Source organism: Eulemur rufifrons, chromosome 28 (assembly GCF_041146395.1).
Source record: "Eulemur rufifrons isolate Redbay chromosome 28, OSU_ERuf_1, whole genome shotgun sequence".
In the NCBI taxonomy this organism is placed as follows: Eukaryota; Metazoa; Chordata; class Mammalia; order Primates; family Lemuridae; genus Eulemur; species Eulemur rufifrons.
The window spans coordinates 45,537,992-45,563,510 of NC_091010.1; the positions used below are offsets into that span (position 1 = coordinate 45,537,992).

General features: G+C 50.6%; 1 protein-coding gene across 2 annotated transcripts in view; it reads right to left on the reverse strand.

Annotated features, from left to right (window-relative positions):
• The window catches only part of CRTAC1 (cartilage acidic protein 1), a 145,774-nt gene extending 129,865 nt beyond the window's left edge, over positions 1-15,909 (reverse strand). For both annotated transcript variants that reach the window (XM_069460248.1, XM_069460249.1), the window contains exon 1: positions 15,743-15,909. In XM_069460248.1, coding sequence (XP_069316349.1) covers positions 15,743-15,766 — 24 coding nt within the window. In that variant the 5' untranslated portion in view covers positions 15,767-15,909. The remainder of the gene's footprint in view (positions 1-15,742) is intronic.
• Positions 15,910-25,519: the final 9,610 nt, after the last annotated feature.

Below are 25,519 nucleotides of genomic sequence, written 5' to 3' on the forward strand. Positions count from 1 at the left end.
CACTTCGAACACTACAGATGGCACCACCCTGAGATTCTGCCCACAGGCCTAGAATCAGAACTCAGAGTGTTTTAAGAACTCCACTGGAATGAGTCCCAAAAAGCCTGCGTGGGTCTAGTCCCAGCAGGCAAAGCGGTACTTTCCTGCCTTCAGAAGGCAGCAAACCTCTTCTGGAGGGAACTTTTCCTGCTGGCTTGTCAGTGCGTCTGGCAGCCGAGAGCACGGCTGAGTGAGGCTGATGTCTTAATGAAGGGAAGAGCAAGGAAGATCTGAAGACTGTCTCCCCATATGGAGACAGATGCTCCTGCCAGCAAATGAGCTTGCTCCTGTTCAAGGACCCAGAGACCAAAGCGAAGGGCCCAGGCATTGCCTTCGGAGCCAAACATGATTCGGAAGCTTCCCTAATGCTTTGCTGGAGAGGCTGCAGAGAGACACAGAGGCAAGGCTCCAATTGCAGGACAGAAAATGACCTCAGTCAGCCTTCCTGGAAAGGAGGTTCTTGTAGCGTGCTCATAGGGCACACGGTGGGTGTTGTGATACCACACTGAGGTCATTCTAAATTACAGAGACGTCTGAACAGGACAGCATCTTCTGCTGGGCTGTCTAATTACTAAAGACAAATGCATCACTACAAGAGCCTTGCAACTTGGCAGGAAGTTTGATTGGATAAAGGAAAGTCATAATTGGATTAATGAATAGCTGGGTGTGTGGAGGGGTGGATGAGAAACTAAAGAGTATTTAATAACTAATGTAGACATGCTGAAATGTAGCATGAATCTGAAGGTCACTGGACTTTTCAAGGTATGACCTCTATTGTAGTGAAGGCAAATGAATTTCAACTTGAGAGCCAAATCCAATTGATTGGCAGGGGCCGGAAAGAGTGCTGTGATCAGCTCACAACATCAGCAGTAGGCATGGAAGAGAACACTGGCATCGGATGTGCCTTCTAGAAGCTGGTTAGTTCCTTCCAGACACCACACCTGCAATTGGGGTCACTGCCATCAGGGAGGCAGGTCCTATTTAGGGTTCTACAAGCTTAACTGGTATAAAACTTCTAATGAAGGCCATGAGGGGTAAGAACCATGATCTAGCCTCTTGATTTTTACCTTTTCTCTGAAAAGTAGAACTTTTAATTAAAGGAGCCATATGAAAGAAGTAGCTACTCTGTGTTATCCACTTCTAGATAAACAACTTAAAGCAAGATGAAAAAGAAATAATGTACTTATGGGCTGACCTCTATTTTGCTTGATGACCTTGAACAAGTCACAACCTCTTTGGGTCTCAGCCTTTTTCTCCAAAATGAAGGTTTGAGAGGAGTTCTCTAAAAGTCCTTTCTGACTCTAAAATTCTATGATGGATTAAAGGATTTCTTTTTTAGAAGCAGATTTTCAGCAGTTTTTTTTCCCTCTGAGCTTCTTCTGTAAACTTCAGACCAACCTGTGTGGTTTTTCTTTCTAAGCATATTAAATATATTTTGAACAAAACAGCTTCTCGGCAGGGTTCTACAGTAGCTCTCTCACAGGGGCCAAGGCCAGAGAGGAGCGGGCCATCATTAGTGTGGATGTGAACTCACCCAGCATGGGCAGACCAGTGGATGGCCTCACCCTGAGGCCAGAGAGGGAGTGGGGGACAGGGAGAACACATCCTTTACATTTCATTCCTCTGCCACGCCAAAGGCACCCAGGGCACACACCACGACTGCCTAGTACCAGTAGAAAGTTAGAGAGTAAGCACTGGGCTATCTTGACAGTGGATTGGGAAACAGCTGTGGTGACAAAGCTTAGAAGAAGGTCTGGTAAATATCTATCCTCTATTATCAGGGCTTGCATGAAAGAGACCATTGAAATAGTCTTCTACCTCCTGGGTACCCAGAGCGGTCTGCCAATCCATAGCATCGGCATCATTTAGGAGGCGGTTAGAAATGCAGACACTTGGGTCCCACTCTCAACCTAATAAATAAGAATATGCATTTAACAAGATTTCGGGTGATTTGAGTGCCTATTAAAAGTTGAGAAACACTGCTCAATCTTGGCTGTACATTGAAATCACCTGGGGAAGCTTGCAAAAAATTCTCATCCCTGACAATAATTTCTTGGATAAGATACCAGAAGCACAGGCAACAAAAGAAAAAAATAGATAAAACAGACTAAATCAAAATCAAAAATTTTTGTGCATCAAAGGACACTATGAAAAGAGTGAAAAGGCAACCCACAGAATGGGAGATACATTTGCAAATCATATATCTGATAAGGTATTAATATTCAGAATACATAAAGAACTCCTATACCTCAACAACAAAAACTAAACAACCTGATCAAAAATGGGCAAAGGACTTGAATAGACATTTCTCTAAAGGTATATAAATGCCCAATAAGTACAAAAAGTATCATTAATCATTAGGGAAATGCAAATCAAAACCACAATGAGATTTCACTATTTCACACCCATTAGAATGGCTATAATTTTAAAAAAGTAACAAATGTTGGTGCAGATACGGAGAAATTGGAACACTTGTGCATTGCTGGTGGGAATGTAAAATGGCGCAGCTGCTGTGAAAAACAGTATGGCAGTTCCTCAAAAAATTCAAATTAGAATTGTCATATGCTCCTGTAATTCCACTTCTGGATATATACCCAAAAGAAGTGAAAAAAGAGACTCAAACAGACAGTTGTACATTCATGTTCATAGCAGCATTATTCACAACAGCCAAAAGGTGAAAGCAGCCCAAGTGTTCATCGATGATTGGATAAACAAATGATTGAACAGATAAATAAAAATGTGGGATATATATACACATACATAATACATATATACAATACAATGGAATATTATTCAGCCTTAAAAAGGAAGGAAATTCTGATACATGCTACAAGGTAGATAAATTTTGAAGACATTGTGCTAAGTGAAATAAAAGTCACAAAAGGACAAATATTGTGTGATTCCACTTATACGAGGTATCCAGAGTATTCAAATTAATAGAGACAGAAAGAAGAATGAACGTTGGTTACTAGGGGCTGGGGGGCCGGGTATGGGGAGTTAGTGTTTAACAGGTACAGAGTTTCAGTTTCGAAAGATGAAAAGAGCTCTGTGGATGACGGTGGTGATGTTGCACAATGATGTAAATGTGCATAATGTCACTGAACTATACACTTAAATATCGTTAAAATGACAGGTTTTATGTTCTGTATATTTCACCACAATAAAAAAATACTAATACTTGGGTCTCATCCCAAGATTGTCTGACTTAATTGGCAAAGCATGCAGCCTGGGCATCAGATTTTTTAAAGCTCCCACGTGATTCTAACACGTTGCAAAATTTGAGAAGCACCGTTCTATTCCAGTGCTTTGGTGCTTCTTAAACGTGAACGTGTATATGAATCACCTGATGGTCTTGTTAAAATGCAGATTCTGATCCAGTAACTCTGCACTAGAGCCCAAGATTCTATATTTCTAACAGGCTCCCAGGTGGTGTGGGTGATGCTGTTCCATAAACTACAGAACTACACATCGACTAGAGAAAGGTTCTATACTACAGCTCCCAGCCATGACACCAGGCAATATACTACAGTGAAGGTACAAGATTGGTTCATGAACATTCTCCTCTGCCTCTAGATCTAAGGAGCTGAAATCAATCCCAGGGCTATGCAATCCCCAGGGCTTCCCAGGCACGGTTTATCTTTACACATTCAAAGTACCAGCTGTCTTCAGCTCAAGGTCAAATTACCACAGTGGGCAGGAGTGACAAGAGGGAGAAGGGTGGGAGCTGGAGGCTGGGTCAGGCCAAGGAGACAAGAGACAGGGACCATCGGGCAGAGCCTAGAGAGAACGGTACGGGCAGGAACTTGCAGGCGAAGATAGAGACGCATGTTCCCAGAAACCGTCATAGTATCTGGTACCTCGCAGGCACTCTATTAATATTTCTTAAATAAGAGAAGGAAGGAATATGTCCAAATGATAATGTGAATCAGCAGAAACTGCTTGCAACTTGTCACAGTTGTTTAAAAACTGTTCTTTCTCTAAAGCAACGCTTCTCAAACCGTAACGTGCTTACCAATCACTTGAGCACCGTGTTAAAATGCAGATTCTGATTCAGTTGGTCTGGGGTGGCACCCGAGAGTCTGCACACCCAACAGGCTGTCAGGGGTTGCCTGGGCAAGACTAGACCAGTGGCCCTGAACCCTGACTGCCCCAAAGAGTCACCTGGCACAGGGTGTGTGTAGGGATATGCTGCTGCCCAGCTCCCTCACCCTGCTTCTTGATTTAATTGGTCTGGCGTGGGGTTTGGGTGCTTTATATTTTTAGAAGCTGCCTAGATAATGTTAATGGACAGTCTGGGCTGAGAACCACTGCCCCAGACTCATGGTCCCCCGATGGGAGTGTAAACTGCAATCTGATTTGAAGTGAAAAATGTCTCTGCTACCAAAATTCATCACCGGCTGGTTGAAGTATATAAAGAAAATCTATTTATCTAGGGAGTGTCAAAGGAGGAGGGGGGGATGAAATTTGGGGAAGAAAGCAGAGCAGGATGATACTGCCTGAAGCACAGGACAGCAGCACCCGGAGTGACCTCGCATTTTACGTGGCTGACTCGGGAAGCCGCTTGTCACACTGCTGTGCACATTTGAATCCTTTGGGAGAACAGGTAGAAAGGTTAAAAATAGAATGAAAAAATAGGTTGAACGGAACTTTTTTGTTTTCTTGACTGCTTGTGTACCAAGCACCTACTGTGTATTAGAGCACTGTGAGTAGTACTCACCCTGCTCCTGTACCAAGCACCTACTGTGCATTAGAGCACTGTGGGTAGTACTCACCAGCAGGAGTGGCACTAGAGTAGTACATAGTACACAGTACCCCATACTCCATGCAAAGATGAATAAAACCTGGTCCTTGCCTTCAAGGAGCTCTCCCAGGAGGCAGTGTAGCAGCTGTGTAATCCTAGGTGTGACACCCTGAGTAAGGGCAGTGGAAGGCTCCCCGGGGGCACAGCAGCCCTGAGGAGGCTAAATATCAAGGCAGAGCTTGGGCAGAGGGGCTTGGGGCCAGAGCACACGGCACCTCTGCAAGGAACGTGAGCTCCTCCTGCGGGGGGGGGGGGGAAGGGGGGAAAAGAAGGGTCTTCATAAGGGCCAGAGATGGTAGGACTTGTGTTTCAGGCTATGAGAAGAATTGCTTTGTTATAATAATTTCTTAAAAAATGCTCTATAAGCAAACTTTTTCAATAATCCTCAGCAAGATGGAGAGCAGGGGAGAGTGAGAAAGAGAAAGAAGCCAAAGCTTGGAGTCAGTGATCTGGATTTGGGTCTCAACTCCACCACACGGTAGCCTTGGGCCTTTCTTTAATCCTTCTGATCTCTGGCGTCCTTATGTGTAACATGGGGATCATGTGACCTGCTGAGGTTTCAAGGGTTAAGCGAGCTATACAGGGAAGGCGTCCCGAAGGCCAGGCAGGAGGCAGCCTCCTTGCTCATTTCCCTTCCTTTTACACAGAGAACTTGAAAGTTAGATGGCCTTCAGACATGGCTGTGGGTCACATGGAGCCAAACGCCGTTTCCTGTGTCCTCGGGACTTTCCTGAAATGGGTCTGAAAACTAGTAACCAAGCAACCTGGACTGTCTGACGTGGGGTCAGGCAGCTGTGGGGTGAGGCTTCCAGGGCAATTTTCAGGGTAAGCAGCTTTCACAATTATTGAAAGAGCCAAGGACACACCCCAAGTTCTTGCAAAAACATGAGGCCCAAATGATTCAGATGCTGGGAACAAGGAGAGAACACAGACCCTTTTCAGACACTTGTAGGGACGCTGAGACATGCTGAGACACGAGGGAGAGGAACACTCTGCCCCGCAGGGGCTGGGGCACCAGAGACCCACAAAAGGGCTCCTGGAACTCAGGCAACGTTGGAGAAGAGATAACAGAAGCTGCCCTGGCTCACTAACCCATAACAACACTTCCTGTGGCTCCTCAATGAGCCTGGCATCGTGCTAGGCCCTGGGGTCACAGGAAGAAAGCTGTCAGTCCAACATCCCAACATGGGCAGTACAGGGCGAGGGGTGCTGGGAGGAGGGGCACAGAGAGATCTCAGTTAGCCAGTGGCGGGAGCTGGGAGCACTTCCTAGAGGAACGGTGCTGTGGCTGAACTTTGAGGATGCTACAAAGTTAGCTAGACAAGGAGAGGCAGGAGGAGGAGTGGGAAGGAAGAGCAAAGTAGACAGAGTGGACCCCTGCAAAGGTGGGGGGACTCACCTGTTGCCACAGGTCCTGTGCCTGGGTCACACGTTGCGAGGGAGCCCTTGTTTCCCACCCCTCATGTTTCCTGCTGGAGGACTTTTCCGTCAGACTAGAGCAGTGGTTCCCAACAGGGGCAATTTTGTTACCCTCTGTCATTTGGCAGTATCTGGGGAGAGCTGGCCTGCCGAATCTCATCTCCATCTGCCCGAGCCCCACCTCTCTCCCCCTTCCTCCCTCTCAGTTGGTTGTGCATCTGAGTCAGGGCGTGGGATGCCAGTCACTGGGCCCCTCCAACCCCAGCCCCTGAGCCTGGCGATCTGGCGTCAAACTCGCTGCTTCATCCTTCACAACCACTGGCTCACCGAGCCGATTCTGTTGCATAAACCTCTCAGAGCTGCCCAGTCTTTCTGTCCCTACTGCCAGGGATGTGACATGGGCCCAACAGGTCAGAGAATGCCCCGGCTGCAGGGGAGTTAGAAGGAATACTGCAGCAGCGTGGAGAAGGCCACAAGAGGGCTGGAAGGGAAGCAGAGAGGCCAGGTAGGAGGTAAATATTGTGAGTGGCCCAAGTGAGCAAGAATGCTGCCATCCATCCATCCATCCATCCATTCATTATGTCTTGTGTACCTACTCTCTGTCCCGTCTTGGTCCTCTGCATGGCCAGCCTGGAAGACAAACTCCAGACATTTGCACCTCCCCACCCTCCAGATGCATACATGTCCTATGCACCTTCCCCAGTGCCAAGAAAATATAAGGCTTCCTCTTCCTTCCCCCTGCCTGGAGAGAGCTCCAGACACTGCCGGTGGCAGCACTCACAGACAGATAGGAGACTTGGTCCTGCTCCAGCAAAAGGCAGACAAAAGCTCAGGAGACCCAGGCTAGGAGGTGCCACAGAAGCCAGTGGGCTAATGAAATGGTGTTTCTGAAAGTGAGAGGACAAATGGAGTCTCCTAGCCTTAGGCACAAGGCATAGTTCTTTTTTTTTTTTTTTTTTGAGACAGAGTCTCGCTTTGTTGCCGGGGCTAGAGTGAGTGCCGTGGCGTCAGCCTAGCTCACAGCAACCTCAAACTCCTGGGATCAAGCAATCCTCCTGCCTCAGCCTCCCGAGTAGCTGGGACTACAGGCATGCGCCACCATACCCGGCTAATTTTTTTCTATATATATATTTTTTACTTGGCCAGATAATTTCTATTTTTAGTAGAGATGGGGTCTTGCTCTTGCTCAGGCTGGTCTCGAACTCCTGACCTCGAGCGATCCTCCCGCCTCGGCCTCCCAGAGTGCTAGGATTACAGGCGTTGAGCCACCGCGCCCGGCCGGCATAGTAGTTCTTAATAAGAATTATTAAGTGCTCAGACTTCCAGTTCTGTAAAATGGGAAGTAATGCTTATCAGGTTGCCATGAGGATGACGTGAGTTGCCGGTTAAGTGATGAGCACAGTGCCCGGCACAGAGTAAGTCCATACACAGTAGGTAATGGTAGCAATAATCACACTATTACTACTACTCCTGTCTCTTGAACTTACGAATGCATCTCAGGAGATGGATTCTGGGCCCACTAGGTGCTCCACTTCCAGGAGTAGTTGACATAGGTTGAATGGAATACTCTGGAATTTGAGGAATGGTCTTGCCTCTGTTACTAATCTGTCTAGAGACCCTAGCGGAGTTCTTTGACTCCTTAAATACTGCTTTCCATATGCAGAACCCCTCAGCATACTATGCTATACACAATATACTTTTATTCTCCAAACATTTAGAAGACGCCTATGGGCCAGGTTAGAAATTATGAAGAAAGCCTGGCCTCTGACCTCAAGGAGCTTCCAGTCTTTCAGGGGTGAGTTGCAATACAGTGGGGTAAGTTCAGAGTAGCAACAGGTACAAAGTCCATGTAGGCCGTGGGAGAGAGAGATTAACTAGCAAGGTGGGTGGGACGGGCAGGCACGACAGGCTCTCCGGAGAAGGTGAATTGGGGTTCCAGGTGTGGAGACCTGTGGACCAAAGGCATGGGTATGAGCCGGCTTGCTGCATGCTGCGAATGTAGTCGCTGCTGCTGGATGTGGTATCTGGGACGTGGGGTGGAGGAGAGAGAAGGGAGGGCAGGGAGAAGGGGGAAACAGTCAGGCACGCAGGCAGCCGCTGGGCCAGCAGAGCCTGCTGTGCCAAGGTAAGGAGCCTGGAGTCACACCGTAGGGGAGGTTTTGGAAGTTGGGTGAAGACATGACCGACTTGCATTTTTGAAAGGGTGTTTTAGACTTTGGGCAGCAGTGTGCAGGCTGGATAGACTGTGTTTCTGAAAAGCAAGTGACAGTATCACATCGGAGACTTGAACACACTGGGGCGGGGGTGGGGCGGGGCCATTGGATGACCTCCGAAGTTCTTTTCCAGGCCTAATAGTCTGTAGTCCAGGTTTTTTTTTTTTTTCCCCACTAAATCATTTAAAATGCATTAGTGGATCTTGCTATTTAAAAACATCCTCCCAGGAATCTTTCTGTGAAGCAATGATTCACTCTTTAGTTTGTCTTCAGTGGAAATCCAAATTTTCCTCTATTCTATTGGCTTAAAGCGAGGTAAACATGCACCGAGCTTCCTTGCAGTGGGCTGGTGGGAAGGGGGGCGGGGAGCAGCCAGAGGGTGGTGAAGAGGAGGAGAAACTCGGCCTTGCCCAAGGCTCAGAGCCAGCCACCATCTCATGGGTTGGGCCTCACACGGGGCCCTCAAGCCCTGCTGGACCGGTGGGACCCTCAGAGGTCTGCACAGCCCTGGCACCTAGTGTCGGCTCTGGGAAGTAGCTAGAAGGGAAGCAGGCATCCCTGAGTGAGGCCAGTTTGAAGAGCCACTTTATACCAAGGGCCACCTCTGCCCCAGAATGGCCACCTTCATCCACTTACTCATTTTGCACCCTTTGAGCCCCTGTACGTGCTGAGTGCCATGCCAGGCACTGAATCTGCAGCTGAGAACAAATGGCAGTGTCTTCCCCGCACTGTTCACAAGGTAGCATTTTCCCTTCTTGGGGACTCTTACATCTCCACCTGCAAGAGCCTCTTTAGATATACACAGCTTCTCAGATGAAAGGTGCATGATTATGATTTCTAAGAAAGAGGCTGTTCTTAGAGACCAGGGTGAGAGGGAATGACATCACTTAGAGGAAGAAACTGCCAGTGATGGAAAGGGCCTGTCACCCAACTCCTCTGATTACAGGGACTGACCTCCAGAAGCTAAGGGACCTGCCTCGGGACACACGGGAGAGGCATGGCGGGAATCTATGCAGTGATGCTCCCATGTGGGTAGGGAGGGATGTAACCTCAGTTCTCTAGTGGGGCCTCAAGTGACTTCCTGTCTCTAATCCTGAGCACAAGGAGGACAAGACCAGGGCCTCGAGGCGACGCGAGGCTGTTCCCACCAATCTTACATGATCTCCTCTGCCCATTCATTCAGCAGGGGAAATTCGGGCTCCCAGGCCTGTTCCCCCTCCTGAGAGCCATGTCAAGATTTGCATAACATGACGGTTCCTTTAAGATAGATATACACCAAAGGAGGGCTGGGGTGCCAGTGCAGAAATCTCCACGGCGGTGGCTGCTCTCTAGGCAGACAAAGGCTGATGTAAGGGAGAGAGGAAGTCCCTGCAGGCTCTCCTCTGGTCTCTGGTCTCCAGGACACGCCCAGAGCTCAGCAGTGATTCCCACAACGTTGTCACTGTACTTGTCAGGTGCAAACAAAGATAAGAGTAACTGGAAACAACAGAGAGGGTCATTTTATACTCTCTGCACTCTCGATTCTTCTATAGCTAATTAAAGTAATATGTCAAAACGTCCCTTGGAAGAGCTCTTTAAGAATATGTCTGTTAAGTAAACAAGGTTTTACTAATTAATGACACACCTTCCCATCCCTCATTGAAGTTCCTTGCAGAACTTCCCTGTGCCAAGAGGGCTGAGTAGGAAAGGGCGGCAGAGAAGTCAAAGTTGCCATCTCCCTTTCTCACAGGGAGTGGGGACAAATCCAGTCTCTTGTCATTTGTGGAGCTATCAGTTTCTCCTCCGGATGTTGATCAGATTTCCTGGGCTGGAACCAACTCACAGGGCCATGGTACTGGAATTTTTCCAAGAAGTAAACGCTTTGCTTCTTACGAAGTCAACATGATTTCTTTCAAGGAAAATTTCTATTTTTTTTTAAGTGTCTAGGGTTTTTGAAGGGCAAATCTAAAGAGAATGATTATGATGTACTTATTTTTTGCTAAGACCACCCCCCACCACACACACACTCATGGAGAGGCAAGGGCGTGGGGGAATGATGTGTCCAATATGATACAATGAGTCAGTGCCATAGCCAGAAATAGAACTTGCCAAACTCCCTGATTCTTAATAACAGCAATATTAATATAGTCTCCTTATAATTTTCTAAGTGTTTTCACAGCTCACATTTAATTTTCACAACAACTTTGGGAGAGTCTGGGTCAGTCAGTCTCAGGGGAGAGCAGATCTGAATCCCAGACCATCTCTGCCACTTGCTCTCTGTATGACCCTGGCTGGTCCCCTCTCCTCTCTGGATCTCAGTGTCCTCAGCGGTGAAGTGGGAGAACTGGATGAGTACTTGTAAAATCCCTCCCACTGCTCATGTGCTGTGATTCCAAGCTACAATGCTCTAGTCCATGGTTTCTCAAATCTTAGCACTATTGACATTTTGGGCCAGATAATTCTCTGTTGTGGGTGTGCCCTGTGCATTACAGGAGGTTTATCATCCCTGGCCTCTACCCAGTAGGTACTAGTAGCACCCCTTACCCTAGTTCTAAAAATAAAAAAATGTCTCCAGCCATTGACATATGTCGGTATGTGTGTGCGGGGGAGGGGGGGGGTGTAACTCCTCTAGTCACTGCCCAAGGACTTCAATAAGGTCAAGATCATGAGTGGTTCAGTGGAAAAAAGGTTTTCCTGTCCCCTCCTTTTCCCCAACCCCTTCACACCTTTCTGCACTTTTCAAACACAACCTCTCAGTCCTTTGCTGCTTCTTGTTTCTTAAATGCCCTAAGTGGTCCAGGGTGTGTTTGGTGTGATAATGAACCAATTGATTTCATACTTTCTCCTAAACAGAGTTCACAGGTTTATGTCCCCTAAGCAACCAGCCAGGCTCTCCAGAAATTCCTAGCAGAGCCCAGGCTGGCCCGGGAGCCTGTATCTGCAGCCTGCAGGAGGTTCGGTGAGCATGGATTTGTCAGCACTCTTAAATCACTGGGCTCTGAGGAAGGCTTCTCCCAGCAGAAAGATCCTTCCTTAGGAATCAATAGCTCAGGGCCCTCCATCACATTCAGAATTATCCTGGGACCTGTAAAATTTCTTTTTCCCAAGCATGGCAGAACCCCAAAGTGAAAACCCTGAGGTGGGGGAGGGGAAAAGGCAAGGAGGGAGCCCTGCCAAGAAGGCCTTGTCCATCAACCCCGATGTTGCTGTGAGCAGAGGCTGATGTGCAGACCTGGACACTCAGCCTTACCTGCTGGGACAAAGATGACCCTGGGGGTTCCTGATGATTCAGCAGGAATATCCCTTTCCAACCAAATACCTCTTTACACCTTACCAAGGGCAGAGGCACACTACACCAAAGATTGTCTTCCTCAATCTTTGCTATCCTACCCCCATCACGTGGCTGCCAGCTTCACCATTTAGCAGAGGAGGAAACCGAGACATGCAGAGGCTTAGTGGTCTGTGCAAGGTCTCTAAGCCAGGAAGCAGGGAGCCAGATTCTAAGCATAAGTACTTACCATTACAATGGGTGTGGGGTAAGGACCAACTACCTAGTGGGGTTTGAGAAAGGGACCACTCCTTGTTTTCTCAGTGTCTAACGCCACTTCTCAAACTCTATACCTCCTTCCCCGTTCAAACAACAATCCACAGGGCTCGTGTTATCACTGGATTTTACATAATTAAATTCCGCTGGTCTTTTCTAGAACTAGACCAAGCCAAGGCAGGCACATTTCCCCAGCCAGAGCTGGCAGTGGACAAGATCTCAAGCACAGCCCCTTGGGACTCCACTTGAAAGAAAGTGGCTGTTGCTCTCTGGTGGCCCACATTATCCTGCCACCTCCCTCGTCCCCCTGACGATGAAGACTCAACCTGTCTGTGAATGTGAAGGAGATGAGAAGACTCGAGCATCTTCCCTGGCAACAAGCATCCCTTTCGTGAGTCTTAGGGAGAGAAGAGGATTCTGCCTGTCAGAGTTCTGGCGGCAGTGGGTTCCCCACGAGGTTGGGCCATGCCAAGGTGTGCTGAGGCTCCGAGGGGAACCCAGAGGAAGTCCATACAGTATGCAAGGAAGCCAGGTGGGGAGAGGAAAACGAGGGGGCAGCCCAGAGGCCACTCAGCAAACCTTCCCAGAGCCCAGCTCAGATGTCGACAGCCAGACTCACAGAAGAGAAGAAAGGGCAGTGGAAATGGTAGAATCTTCCAGGTCACCCAAGAAACTTGAACATAAGGATTTTGCAAAAATAGAACATCCTAGCTCTCTGACCTTGAGCTGGGAGCAGCGAGGATGGGGGAGATAGGCAAATACTCATTGGAAAGTCTCCAATTCATCTAGGATCTGAGCATGGGAGGTCCCACCGGCAGTGGTGTGGCTGCAGGACAGAGAGACCCCACTCCAGCAGCCCTTACTGGAGGAAAAGAAGAGCTCCAGGCCTTGGTCCCAGGACTGCTGTGAGGGACTGGGCACTTCTGATTCCTAAATGTATGGACAGAAACCTGGAGTTGCATGGCTTTTGCCTAAGACACTACTGGGAATACTGAGACAAGACAGTGGAGGAGTGGTAAAGAACAACTAGGGTATCTATGACTTGTGCATGTACATTACAAGAACTTTCTCTTCTCACCTCCTCACTCTAAATAACAGATTCAAAGGAAAACTCCCCAAATTTACTAGATTTATTGATTTATTAAGGTCTGGGCAGTCAGTAATTCCAAGTGCCTACTGCATAGGGAACCTTCATAGTGAAGAGGAAGCAGGTCACTGAGGTGGAAAGAGCTCTGCAGAGAGCAGGAGTCCTAGGAACTAGGCCCATCTCTTCCATCAAATAGCCATGTGACCTTGGGCAATACACTTGCCTTTATTGGGCTTCAGTTTTCTCATCTGTAAACCAAGCGTGCACGCGAGCATTGGGGATGGGATGGGGTGGACTAGATGCTCTCCAAGGCTCCTTTCTTCTAGCTCTAATGTTCCTGGACTCTGAGACCTTAAAGAACTCAAAGACTACATCAGCGCCAAGCACAAAGGAATGATCTCAGAGAGCCGGTAGGGCTGTGTACCAGCTCTGTCTCCTTGGAATGTTGTCCTTGCACCTGGCCCATTGCACCTAAAGTCATAGGACCACCGGAAATCCAGAAAGCACGTGGTAGAAGACCTCCAATTACAGTGGTGACGGCTGAGGGCTGTGGCCTGAGCTGGTTTAAAGCATGAAGTTGCTATGGCCAGTGAAGGACAAGAAGTGAGAAAGTCAGTGGTCCTGAGCCAGGTACCTTTGGCGCCCCCTACTGGACACCAAAGAGCCTGCTCCACCTTTAAACTTCCACCACCTCAGCAGGCAGCAAGGAAGCCTGAGAACCGGAGGCTGTCACAAGCTGTTTAGAAGGACTGCCTTCCTGGTAGGTGGCCTGATCCCTACAAGAGTCTTATGTTTCACTCCATAGCATTACACAGGCCATTGGTCCACACATTCCCAGGAGCACCCCCGTGCAGCCATAGGACGTCTAAGCCAAACATCAAGGTGCCAAGAAATAAACATCAAGGTTTAGAACACCAGGTGCAGCCCAGATGGAGAGAAGGGAAGAAAGAGCAACAAGCAGGTATTTTGCTGCAGAAGTCCCCAGTGGTGAGAAGGTCTTTGGAAATGCAGCAGAAAAATGTAGACTGCAGGCAGAGGAAAGACTGGGGTTTGGGATATGGATCGATAGGCCCCGTAAAAGATCTCCAGGCTGGAGCAGCTACCCTAGGAATTTGAACACCCATGTTCAGAGATCGGGTAAGGTGAAGGAGACAGCCCCAACTGGACAGTTGCAGAGAGGTAACCACCACCCCACCTTCGACCTTCTCCAGAGTCCATTAGTACCAACTGGAATATTCTAGTTGGGGTCTTCTGTGTCAGCAACAAGACCATAAACTCCCTGCGTTGCCTCTTAAATTGACTTTAGGACCAGTTAGCAGAAGGATGTTCTTAACCGAGTCAGAGAGAGAGAACACTTCCTCAAGAACCATATTGGAACAGCTGCCATGTCCCCACTTGTCAGCCTCCACATCTCCCTCTCCGTGGCTGAGAGTGAGGTGCAGGCTGACTCCTGAATTAGCTCTGATTCAGTCTTGGATATCTCCAGCCGCAAGTCATCAGGGTCTAAATTCTCCCATCAGTAGCTTTTCCCACATGAGTTTTTCATTGACTCAAGACAGCACCATAGAGCTGCCCTCTATTGCCGGAACACTCTTCCCTTCTTTTCCACCTGGCTTCACTTAGGAAGTCCTGCACCCATCCCAGAAGATACCTCAAGTGTGACTCAAGAACGTGTCCTGCCAGGAGAATAAGCGCACCTCCTGGGGCCGAGAGAAGCCACACTAGGTGCACCCACCAGCAGCAGCAGCAGCAGCAGCAATATTCATTAGTCATTCCCAGAGGAAGCTCCCCCTCCTCAGCCCTAGGAGCATTTCCCCGCCACTCTGGGAGGCTCCATCCAGGCTGGGATGACTTTGAATTCTTGAGTTGGTTTCTGCAGAAGCGGGACTAACAAGGGCTCCCAACTACTGTACTGCACAGAAGGGCGCTGCATTGCTGGGCATGCCCCCAAGCCCGGCCTGCTGCCCCATCAAAGCCTCCAAGTGCTCCTACGGGGTCAAGGGGGACCCCCAGCTCCCCCGAAATGCCTGAAGCGAGCTTGTCTCAGACAGCCTGAAAGCAAGACCACACCTCGGTCCAGCAAAAGGCGGCTAGCAGCTAACGTCGCGCGCGGGGCTGGCTCCCGGAGCTCTCTGCCACCCAGCGCTGTGCCCGGGAGCTCGGCCTCCCCCGGGAAGAAGAGCCAGCCTCCCGGGGCTCTTCCCCAGCCCAGAAGCGTAGACACTCGGCCGGCCGACTCTTCCCCAGCCCGGAGCTCAGCTTGGCTGGCTGGGTGACTCCCCCATTCCCCCAGCACATCCCTCCTCACCTGCTCCGCCCCTCCCAGCCCCGGCGCCCCCTCCCCAAATAGCTGACCTCCAGTGCTCCCCCAACACCTTCCCTGCCAGCCGCGTGCCGTCGCCCCCACACCTCGGCTCCCACCTCTCCGCCACCTCCAGCCCGGCGCCCGCCTCGCCCCCAGCCCGCGGGGGAGGCTCAGCGCGCCAATCGAGTCCACCGCCTCTCGGCAAGTTGGGAGCAAAGCCGCCGCCTTCCCGATTCGGTCTTCCCCGGTTCCCAGGCGGCATCCCCGCCAGCCCTGCGGGCGGATCCAGAGGGGCGAGGAGGCTGGAAAAACTTTCTCCGCCTGAGGGGTGGGGGCACGGGGAGCGGGTACTCACGCCGGGGTCCGAGCTCGCAGCCATCCTCTGGCTCTCTCAGCCCCGCCGCCTGGGGGCGTCGCAGCGCGGGCGCTCGCTGCCGCCTCTGCCGCCGCCTTCCAGCTCCCAGCCCCGGTCCCGGGCTGGCCTCGAGCCTCCCGCCCCGACGCCGCGCGCTCGCTTTATACAACTCCACTCGAGCGCGCCCCGGCTTATGTAAAGGCTGGCGGAGGCCCGCAGCCAATGGCGCGACAGCTGGAGCCGCGGGCCCGGGGTGGGGGGCGCCCGCGCGGCCAATCGCGTCCCGGGGAGCCGGGGGAGCCGGGTGGGGGGAGGGGGCGCCTCCCCGCGCTGATTTAGGAGCCGGGATTGCGGTGGCAGCAGCCGGCAGCCTGGCTGGCCCGGCGCGGCGGGCACTGGGGTGGGCGGCGGCGCAGGCGGCGGCGAGGGCGGGCGCCCCCCGCGCCCCGCCGCTGCGTCGCGTAACCTTCAGGAGGCAGCGGGGCCTGGCAAGGGGGGAGAGGGCGCCTGGCGGGGTGCGGGGCCCCGGGCCAGCGGGAAGCAGGTGTCCCTCGGGAGTAAGCGCCGGGAAGGAAGGGGAAGGGGGAGGGGAGGGCGGCCAGCCCCAGGACCCCGCAGCCGCCCCGCACGCAGGGCCGAGGGTGGCAGCGGGAGCAGCGGCGCTGCCTTCCCTTTCCCCCGAGATAGCGATCTGGCGTCGCCGGGCCGGGCCAGAGCGGCCGAGCGAGCCGCGCTGATGGCGAGATTTCGCGCTGCGGAGCGAGCGCCGAGCCGATCTTTATCCAGCCTGGGGACGTGTCCCAGCGCCTCCCGGGGACTGCTCAGTATGGAGAGCAGAGCTTCGCGACGGCCCCGGCGGGCGGGGAGCGGGCGAGCACAGCTAGGAGATCCGGTGCAGAGGCCGAGGAGGCTGCGGGCAGCGCCTCTTCCACCCTCCCGCCGCCCCCCGCCGGCGGTGTCCCCACCGCGGCCTGCCTAGCCCCCTCCCCAGCAGTGCCCGGGCTGCGCCTGGCCCACCTGCACTGGCCCCATGCGTCCTACCAGCCTCCCTCACCGCTTAGCTCACAGGTACTGCTTCCTCCTCCTCACCCCCTGCCCGCTGGGCTGAGTGGGATGGCTTCAGCCTCTCTGGACTAGGGGCCAAGGGAGTGGGGGGGGGGGGCGCGGAGGGGCGGCTAAGCCCTCGAAGAACACGCTTGATCAGCAACGCTCCAAATACCCGTGTCCAGGGCAGGAAACTGGCCTAGGTCCATAACGCTCTAAAGGCCAGTCCCTTATTTTGTGCCTAGAACAGAGCCTGACACATAGTAGGTGCTCAACAAGTATTTATTGAATGAATTTTGAGCTTCCGTGAGCAAGGCCTTTGGGTTTCTGAAAGCTGGGGCACAGGGCTTTAAAGACCTGGGAATTTGCCATCAGAGAGGAAAGGAGCTAGGACTGTTTTTCCATATATTGATGCCATTGTGGTCATCACTCACTAGTCTGCCTTCTGGGCACTTGACTCTTAAAATGACTTAATGTGTTCTTTTATAGAGAGCTCGCTAGCCAGTCCCTGGCCCCAGATCTTGTTATGCTCAGATTTTGAGCAGAACTACCAGAATGTACTCTGGGCCCTGTTTTCGGGCCTCTGATCTTTCCCTGAAAAGAAGTAGCTTAGCATCAACAAACCTTCCAGCTTCCTGAGCCCCTATCAAACCTTTGAGGGCTGTGGACTCCTTTGAGAATCTGGCAAAAAATATTGAATCTTTTTTCCTAGAAAAATATACAAACACATACATCCACACACCCCTCTAGAATATAATTGCAAGATCATTGGACCCCAAGTTTCTTGGGGCTCTGCCTAATGTCAACCTGTTTATCCACGGGTTTAGGACAGTAGTTTACGATCACCTTCCTTCTAAGGATCACAGACCCTTTTGAACCTTTCAAGAATCTGATAAATGTATGAATCCGTTTCTAAGAAAAACGCTCACTCACATAGTCACACATTGACAGACAACTTGAGGGGGGTACATGGATCATTAAAACTTAATCTAGGGCCCCAGACCAAGAGCCTTCACCTAGCAGCAACAGACTGTGTCCCAAGGGCACATCTGATCCCCAGCTCTCTCCATAAAGAGTCCAGTTGGCTCCGCATCCTGCTGGATCATGCCACCAGCCTGTTCTTATTTTTTATTTTTTTTAATTTTTTATTATTTTTTGGAGACAGGGTTTCGCCCTGTTGCCTGGGCTGGAGTGCAGTGGCGCCATCATGGCTCACTGTAACCTCAAACTCCTGGCCTCAAGCTATCCTCCCGCCTTGCCCTCCCAAAGGGTTGGGATTACAGGCGTGAGCCAGGGCGCCTGGCTGCCACCACCCTGTTCTGAGGGCATGTGAGTCACATCCACATGGGTCTGACACTTGGCACCTGAGAGACTGCCTCCACACTTTCGCTGCATCTTGGTCCCTGCCACCCTCGTCGTGTGGAAGTAAGTTGCAGGTTGTCATATTCTGTCTGATCCATGAGCATTCCTTAGCCAGAAACTCCAACTCAGGGAGACAGCAAGTGACTGGTAATTAACCAGTTTCACTCAATCTCAAGCGCCTGAGCACACCTTTCTTGGTTTTTGTTCTCACCTCTCTCTCTGCCAGCGAAGCTGTGAGCAGCAGCCCCAGCTGTAGAGCTTCACCTCACCGAAACCCGTCAGATTTAGTAACCAGCACGGTAATTATGAGCATTAGCCATCCAGATGTGACTAGGTTCTCTGCACAAAACAACTCTATAATGATCTCACGCTTTCCTGCAGCTAGCCAGGTAAGGGGACAACATGCCAGAGGTGCTGGGGAAGGACAGAGAAACACAGGGAATGATGGAGATGTTCTATCCAGAAAATTCTCCAGGGAATACAGTCTGGTTTCAGCATTTGAACTTGTGAGGGTTGAGCCCAAGGGGCCAAGCAGTCCTGGCCCTAAAATTTTTTTAATTCTGCTAATGTCCTTCATGTCCCTTCACTCAGTTCATGTCAGTGTCCACTCACCGTTCCAGCCCTGCCCATCCCGTGGTAGACATCTTGTGCTCCCAAACTGCCCAGACACGCCTCTCCCACCAAATTCATGTGTTGAAGCCCTAACCCCCAATGTGACTGCTTTTGGAGATAGGGCCTTTAAGGAGATAATTACAGTTAAATGAGGGCATAAGTGGGGTGGGGGTTAATCCAATAGGACTAGTGTCCTCACAAGAAGAGAAAGAGACCCTGGAGATCTCCATCTCTGTCCACGTGCACGCAGAGGAAAGGCCACATGAGGACACAGAGGCCATCTGCAAGCCAGGGAGAGAGGCCTTGGAAGAAACCAAACCTACTAGCACCTCAATGTGGGACTTCCAGACTCCAGAACTGTGAGGAAATGGATGTCTGTTGTGCAAGCCACCCAGTCTGGGGTGTTTGTTACGGCAGCCCGAGCCGACTCATACCCACACATTTTCAGCACTCTCCTTACCCAATCCATCATGTTCAGTCTCTTTCCAGCACTTTCACTCCAGCCTTCTCTACTCTAGTGACATCTTTCTTCAGAGTGTCCCCCCACAAACTTTGACCATTCTTATGTGAAGAACTTGCTTAAAATGTTTCCTCATCTGCTGATACCCAAACTAAGTCTCTCCTCCTTCTGCACCTTCCCAGATGGCCCTGGCTAGCAGTTTTCAGCTTCCCCGCAGGCCTGCGACATCTTACCCTGGATCGCACACGTTGACTTCTTTTCTCTCTGACTGCTTTGTGTGCATAAAACCTGGCCTTCCTATCAGAACGTGAGCCCCTCGAAGTCCAGAGTTTGTGCCCTATATTTGATTACCTCACAGGACCCAGCAGGAGACTGGGCACAGAGTGAGCACACAGTTTGCTGACTAATTATTCCAATTAAAGTCATTTACTTTAAAAAATGCTAGAAAGATTACGTAGTTCTTCATTTTCTAAAAGCTCAAGACATGCGGTGTGTGTTAGTCATCTTCAAAGCCCACTGGAGCAGGGTTCTCAGGAACTGGCTCCCTCCTATAGCCCAGGCTCAGAGAGGTCACCCAAGCTGCTCACGGTCACATGTCAAGTCAACAACAGAAGAAAGACTGTAGAAAACACTGAAGACTACCCCCAGATCCTCCCCCCTTTCATTTATGACTTTGTTAATCCTTTCTGTACATCAGAAGATTTGCAATCCTTGGGTTCCTTGTGACCCTCACTGATGCACTGGGCTGTCTTCTCAATCTCCAGATGGAGAGGAAAGGTCAGGAAACCTTGGATCTTTGAGATGTTTCTGTTCCAAGAGATCTGTCGCAGAAGAACAGAGAGGTTGGTACATTTCTTCAAGCCCTTGTCTGTAACCCTTGAAGCCAGAGGCATTTAGAATTCAGAAAGGTACCATGCATTTGGAAACATCTCCAGTGAGGTCTTGGGCAGCGTCTTGAAATCAGATACGTTAATATTTCTGCAATGAAATATATGAAGTTTTACACTAAGTGGGTGTGAGGATAAAGTAACTTCACATCAGTTTAAGGCAGATTTTTGTCACCACAGGAGTTTTGGCATCAAACTTGTCAAAACAAAACAAAAAACTCTTGATTTTCAGAATTCAGGAATTTGGAATCGCAGATAAGGGATTGTGGAATGGTATCTCAGGCTTGATTATCCCAAAAGAAATGAATTTTTTGCTGTTTTTTTTTTGTTTGTTTGTTTGTTTTTTGAGACAGAGTCTTTACTCTGTCGCCCAGGCTAGAGTGCCGTGACATCAGACTAGCTCACAGCAACCTCAAACTCCTGGGCTCAAGAGATCCTCCTGTCTCAGCCTCCTGAGTAGCTGGGACTACAGGTGCGCACCAGCATGGCCCAACTACTTTTTTCTATTTTTAGTAGAGATGGGGTCTCACTCTTGCTCAGGCCGGTCTTGAACTCCTGACCTCAAGCAATCCTCGTGCCTCAGCCTCCCAGAGTGCTAGGATTTACAGGCATGAGCCACCTCGCCCCCGGCCGAAATTAATGTTTTTGTAAGGGTGTGGAAAAGCAGCAATAGTGGAAAACAGGAAACCACAAACTGTGGAAGAAGTGAAGAGTTTGAGTGTGAAGAAATAACCCTGTCTCAAACCAAGTTGTTTCAGGGTGTGGTCCCTTTTTTCCAAGGAGGTCACAGTGATCACATGGCTGGTGAGTTTCAGATGCAGTGGAGTTAGCAGTCACTGGTAAGAGGCAGATGTATAGAATGGGCTTTTGCAGGGAGGCACGTAGAGGTAAAAATGGACGGAAGCTCCTTTAGAGGAGCCACAATCCCTGGGGGATGGCTCGGTCCAGGGGCAGGGCTGTCACAGACACAGAAAGGAGTCTTCCAGATGGCCAGAGAGGATTAGTTCAGAAGAGCTGGAATTGGGAGTGCCCGCTACAGGCAAACTCTTCCAGGTAGAGAGCAGCCCCAGGAAAGGGGTGCTGGGTAAAGGGGGGCGTGATGGAATGCTGGAAGCCTGTGAGGGCTGGGGAAGTGTGGGGCGATGTCTGCTCATCATGTTCATCTGTGCCGAGATGGCCTGGGTTCCAGGAACTCACCTGCCTGTGTGCAGAGCATGCTTTGATGTTTTCCCACCCCGTAGTGGAGGTGGCTCTGCAATCTGAGGGGCTTGTTGAGAGTGTGATGCAGGGACAGAGACAGGAAAAGTGAGAGCCATGGTGGACCCAGACCACACAGCTCTCTATCACTGCTGAGATGATCCTCCAGCAGTCTTCTCCATGGTAAGGGGGTCCCCGGAGCCCAAGGCCCACCACAGGGAAGCCTCACCTTGAATTTTAAGGTCGGCCTTCTTGCTGGCCTTGGTCCTGCTCTGCCTTTGTTCCCGGGTCCTAGTAGCTGACTCTTACCTTTTTCTTCTAACAGAGCTCTTTTTGGTACCCCCAGCTCCAGTCACTGGGTCTCCATCCCCTTCTCAATCCCGGTGCCCTACTCCATGACCCAGGACCTCAGGGACTAGCATTCTGGGGTCCAGATACTTTGCTTTCTTCCCTGTGGCTGGTCTTTACCTCCTACCAGCTTCCTTTGATGTGCCTCCAACCTGGCCTCACTTCCTCCCACACCGGCTGCCAGGACCTCCCCAGATCCTGGCCCTGCCTTCGTGGGCAGGTCTTGTTCCAGGTTCCAGCCCCTCCTGGCCTGGCATATCCAGCTGCCAACCCAGCCATGGTTCTGACAGACATGAGTTTATGGTCATAGTTTAAAGAAGGGGGAAAAAAAAACCCTTTATCAGTTGAATAGTGGTAGCAGACATTTACTAGCAGCAAATGCCAGGGAGCTCTTGGGCTGGGGGTGTCCTTGCCAGTTTCATCCCAAGAGAAAAAAGAGAAATGGGTGAAAAGTGAACAGGAGAGGAAGGTGAACAGGAAGGAGAAAGTAAAAGGAGGGGAAGAATCAGGAGAAGAGAGAAGAGGAAGGGAGGTGTTAGGAGAGGAAGCAAAGGATTGAGGGAGAATGTTCGTGACCTGTTTTCAACGTCTAAACTGAGCATGAAGGTCTCGTCATCAACAGAGAGTCAAGCAGTGACACGAATGAAGATGGAAAGGATAATTGAGCCTCAGTGTGTGTGTGTGAGAGAGAGAGAGAGAGAGGACACGGGAAAAAGAGAGAGGGAGGAGGGAGGACAGGGACTGCCCAGGAAGTAGGTAGGATAGACGTGTAGAAGTAGAGGGCTAATGGGAATGGGTGGACAAAAACTGATGGCATGCGGAGAAAGGACTCATGTTGGAAATTTTAGTGACAGTACTTCTGATTACTTCCCCCTGATTTCATTAACTGGGGTTTGTCGAGGACTACTTCCCCTCCCACCTAGCTCTGCACTTCTCGGTTCTTCCCTGGTTTTTTCTGAAACCCCACCCCATCCTGACACCAAATTCCATTAAAGGTAGGATGGATCCTCCACAGGTTCCGCTTCAGGGTCCAGAGGTGTGTTACGACCGGTCAGATGCAGGGGTAAAATGAGAATAATAAAACCTTATTACAGGGCTTTTATTAGGAGCACGTGAGGGGGTGTCCACACAGCACTTAGCAGAGTGCCTGGCACTCAGTGAGTGTTCCATGAATGATAACCAGCATCCTTCCTCCCTTCTCTTTCCTGCATTCTCTGTGCCCAACCGTCACCTTCTCCTGCCTGTCCTTCCTGTGAAATGCCACTCACTTTCATCCCTTTCTCTGCCTCCCAGCACTTCAGCAGGTCACGTTTGTATTTCTCCCATGACAGATATGTATGTCAGCCCTGCTTTCACAGTCTCCCCACCCCAATCTATGGTAATCTTTTAATCTGTGTAACACTTTGCAGCATAAACAAACCCTAGTAACACTTGCCTCTATGAAGTAGACACACACACAGAGGCTCAGAGAGGTGAATTGGCTTGCCCAACGCAGCACAGCTAATGAAAGGCAGAGCTGGGCCAAAATCATGCATTATCCACTGTCTACAGGGTTGAGTCAGTAAGTGATTCTTTCATGGTGCTACTTTTGAGCATAGAGACCTGGCTTTATATTTCCCCTAGATCTGGCCCACAAGAGGCCCTCAATCAGTGGCAGTGGATTCACTTCCAGGCACCCAAAGGAGCTCGGAACCACCTTTGGCTCAGCCCTGCCCCCATGGTAGAAGGGACCCCTCTGCTTCAGTCTTGCTCTGCTCACACCTCAGAGGCAGGAGCCCAGCTCTGACCCAGGGCTGCGTAGATGAGGGCTGACCAGCAGCAAAGCCAATATTCCATACTCTGATCAGGCAGGGTGAAAATCATGAGAAATTAGGCTTAAGTGTAGCTCAAACTAGTAGAGAAGAAAAGCAACTCCATGCTCGGTGCAACAGAAAGGAATTGAGATTTCCTGAAAGGAAGGCTTTTTTCTCCGTGAGAGTTGTGAGATGTTAGAACGAGATTCCTGCAGAGGTTGTAGAAACTGCTCCCCTGGAGGTCTTTAAGAGCTAGAATGCGATTCGCTTTCCAGCGGGACGTGGGTCTGATGGCTGTGAATACAGGGCGGTAGCACAGACAGCTGGAGGAGGGTTCTGGATGCTGCAGGCCTGACCGCCACTTCAGGAGACAGGTAAGATCTCCAAGGCAGGGTGGGGGCTGGGCGGGGAGGAGCAAGCAAGCCCCGGGAAGGCAGGAGGTCAGAGGGTCAGACAGCAAGAACCGTCGCCACAGGCTGTTGTGTTCCTGGTTCCTGCTGGAGAGCCCGGCGGGTGTTGTCTGATATGTCCACTTGCTGCCTGCTGGCTGGCCGTGGGCAAGGCGTGGAGGTAAGGAGCGAATTCTGGACCCCAGGGTTGATGGGACCCAAATGCACAAAAGCCAAGTATTTTCTCTGAGTAAAGCAGGGTACACAGGCTGGCCCATTAACACATTAAACACAAGTAACTAAATCTGAAAAACAGTCTTACACAATTCTCCTTAAACAGGGATGCTTGGAAGTATTCCTTGAATAAAAAATACCCCCAAGATTAAAGTGCCACATCGTCCTGGAGTATCCATTTTAACTAAAGATTTTCGAGGGCAAGCGGGCAAGAGAAGGAGTGGTAGCAAATTTAACTGGCAAGAAAACTATATAATTTTCATTTAACTAAATCTGGATGTATTACAGAGTTGAATCAAAATTGTGCAAGCCTATTTTAAACAAAGCCTGAGCCTTGAAAAGACCTTCCAGCCTTCCCGTTAGGTGAGATTCCTAGACCCCCCCGGAGTGAAGGTAGATGATAACCCTTTCTTCTGCTTTTGCAACACTTTGGTAAAAAAGTTTTAACAGGGCTGCTTTACTATTTGCAAATCATCATCTTATGCAACATCTCATTGGGATATTCCACAAGCATTTAAGCACTTTCTGGGTGCCAGGCACCATGGACTTTGGGACAAAGAAGTGGGTATTCATATTTTCCCTGATGTGGAGATGAGGAAATAGCCTCAGAAAAGATGGAGCGACTCCCATCACCCCCCACAGTTGTCATGTGGCAAGGCAGGGTTAGGAGTGTGAGTGTTCGTTTGTGGCATGCCACGCCCTTCCATCGTGCCTGCTGTCCTTCCGTGTCTCTGCGATTCCTCCTACACTCGTTCCTGCCATTAAGCAATTATACAGCACTCACTGCCACGTGCCACCCTCCCAAGAGACTTCCAGGCAGAAGGGACAGGTCACGGGCAAATGGGCAACCCAGGAAAGCCAGCCGGTGTCTGTGCCTTTTCTCCTTCTGCCTGTGGTTCTGACATGGTCTGCACACATTTACAGGTAAGGGCATTAGCAGGGAGTAACCGGCACCCCCGGGGCACAGGCAGAGCGTCGGATCCTGGCGTGGAGCTGGTGCAGTTCCGGCTCAGTGCAGAGCCCCGGGTGGTCTGGCGTGTGATCACTCACTGAATGGCCCAGGATGGATTGCTCGCCAGCAAGCTTTTACCCAGGGCTTGTTAGATGTGGGCTCTGTGTTAGGCTGGTGGGCGAACAAAGATAAATAAGACCTCCTCTGCCTTCAGGGAGCTTACAGTATAGCAGGAGATTGATGCCCAACTTGTGCTAAGAGAGATAAGGATTAGGGACCGGCTGGGGAGATGTGGCCACCGGGCGATGCCCCTCCTCCCATGTCCTGCTCCCCCCCACTCCCCATCTCCACGTGGAACTCTCCCCTCTCTCTGCTTGCTCTAGTTGTCTCATCTTCATCTTCAGTCACTTTCCTCCTTTCTCTACACTTTCCCAGCAGACACCTCAACCAAACCCACCATAACCTGTGGTCACAAGCTGCTCCTCCTACATGGTGCTTT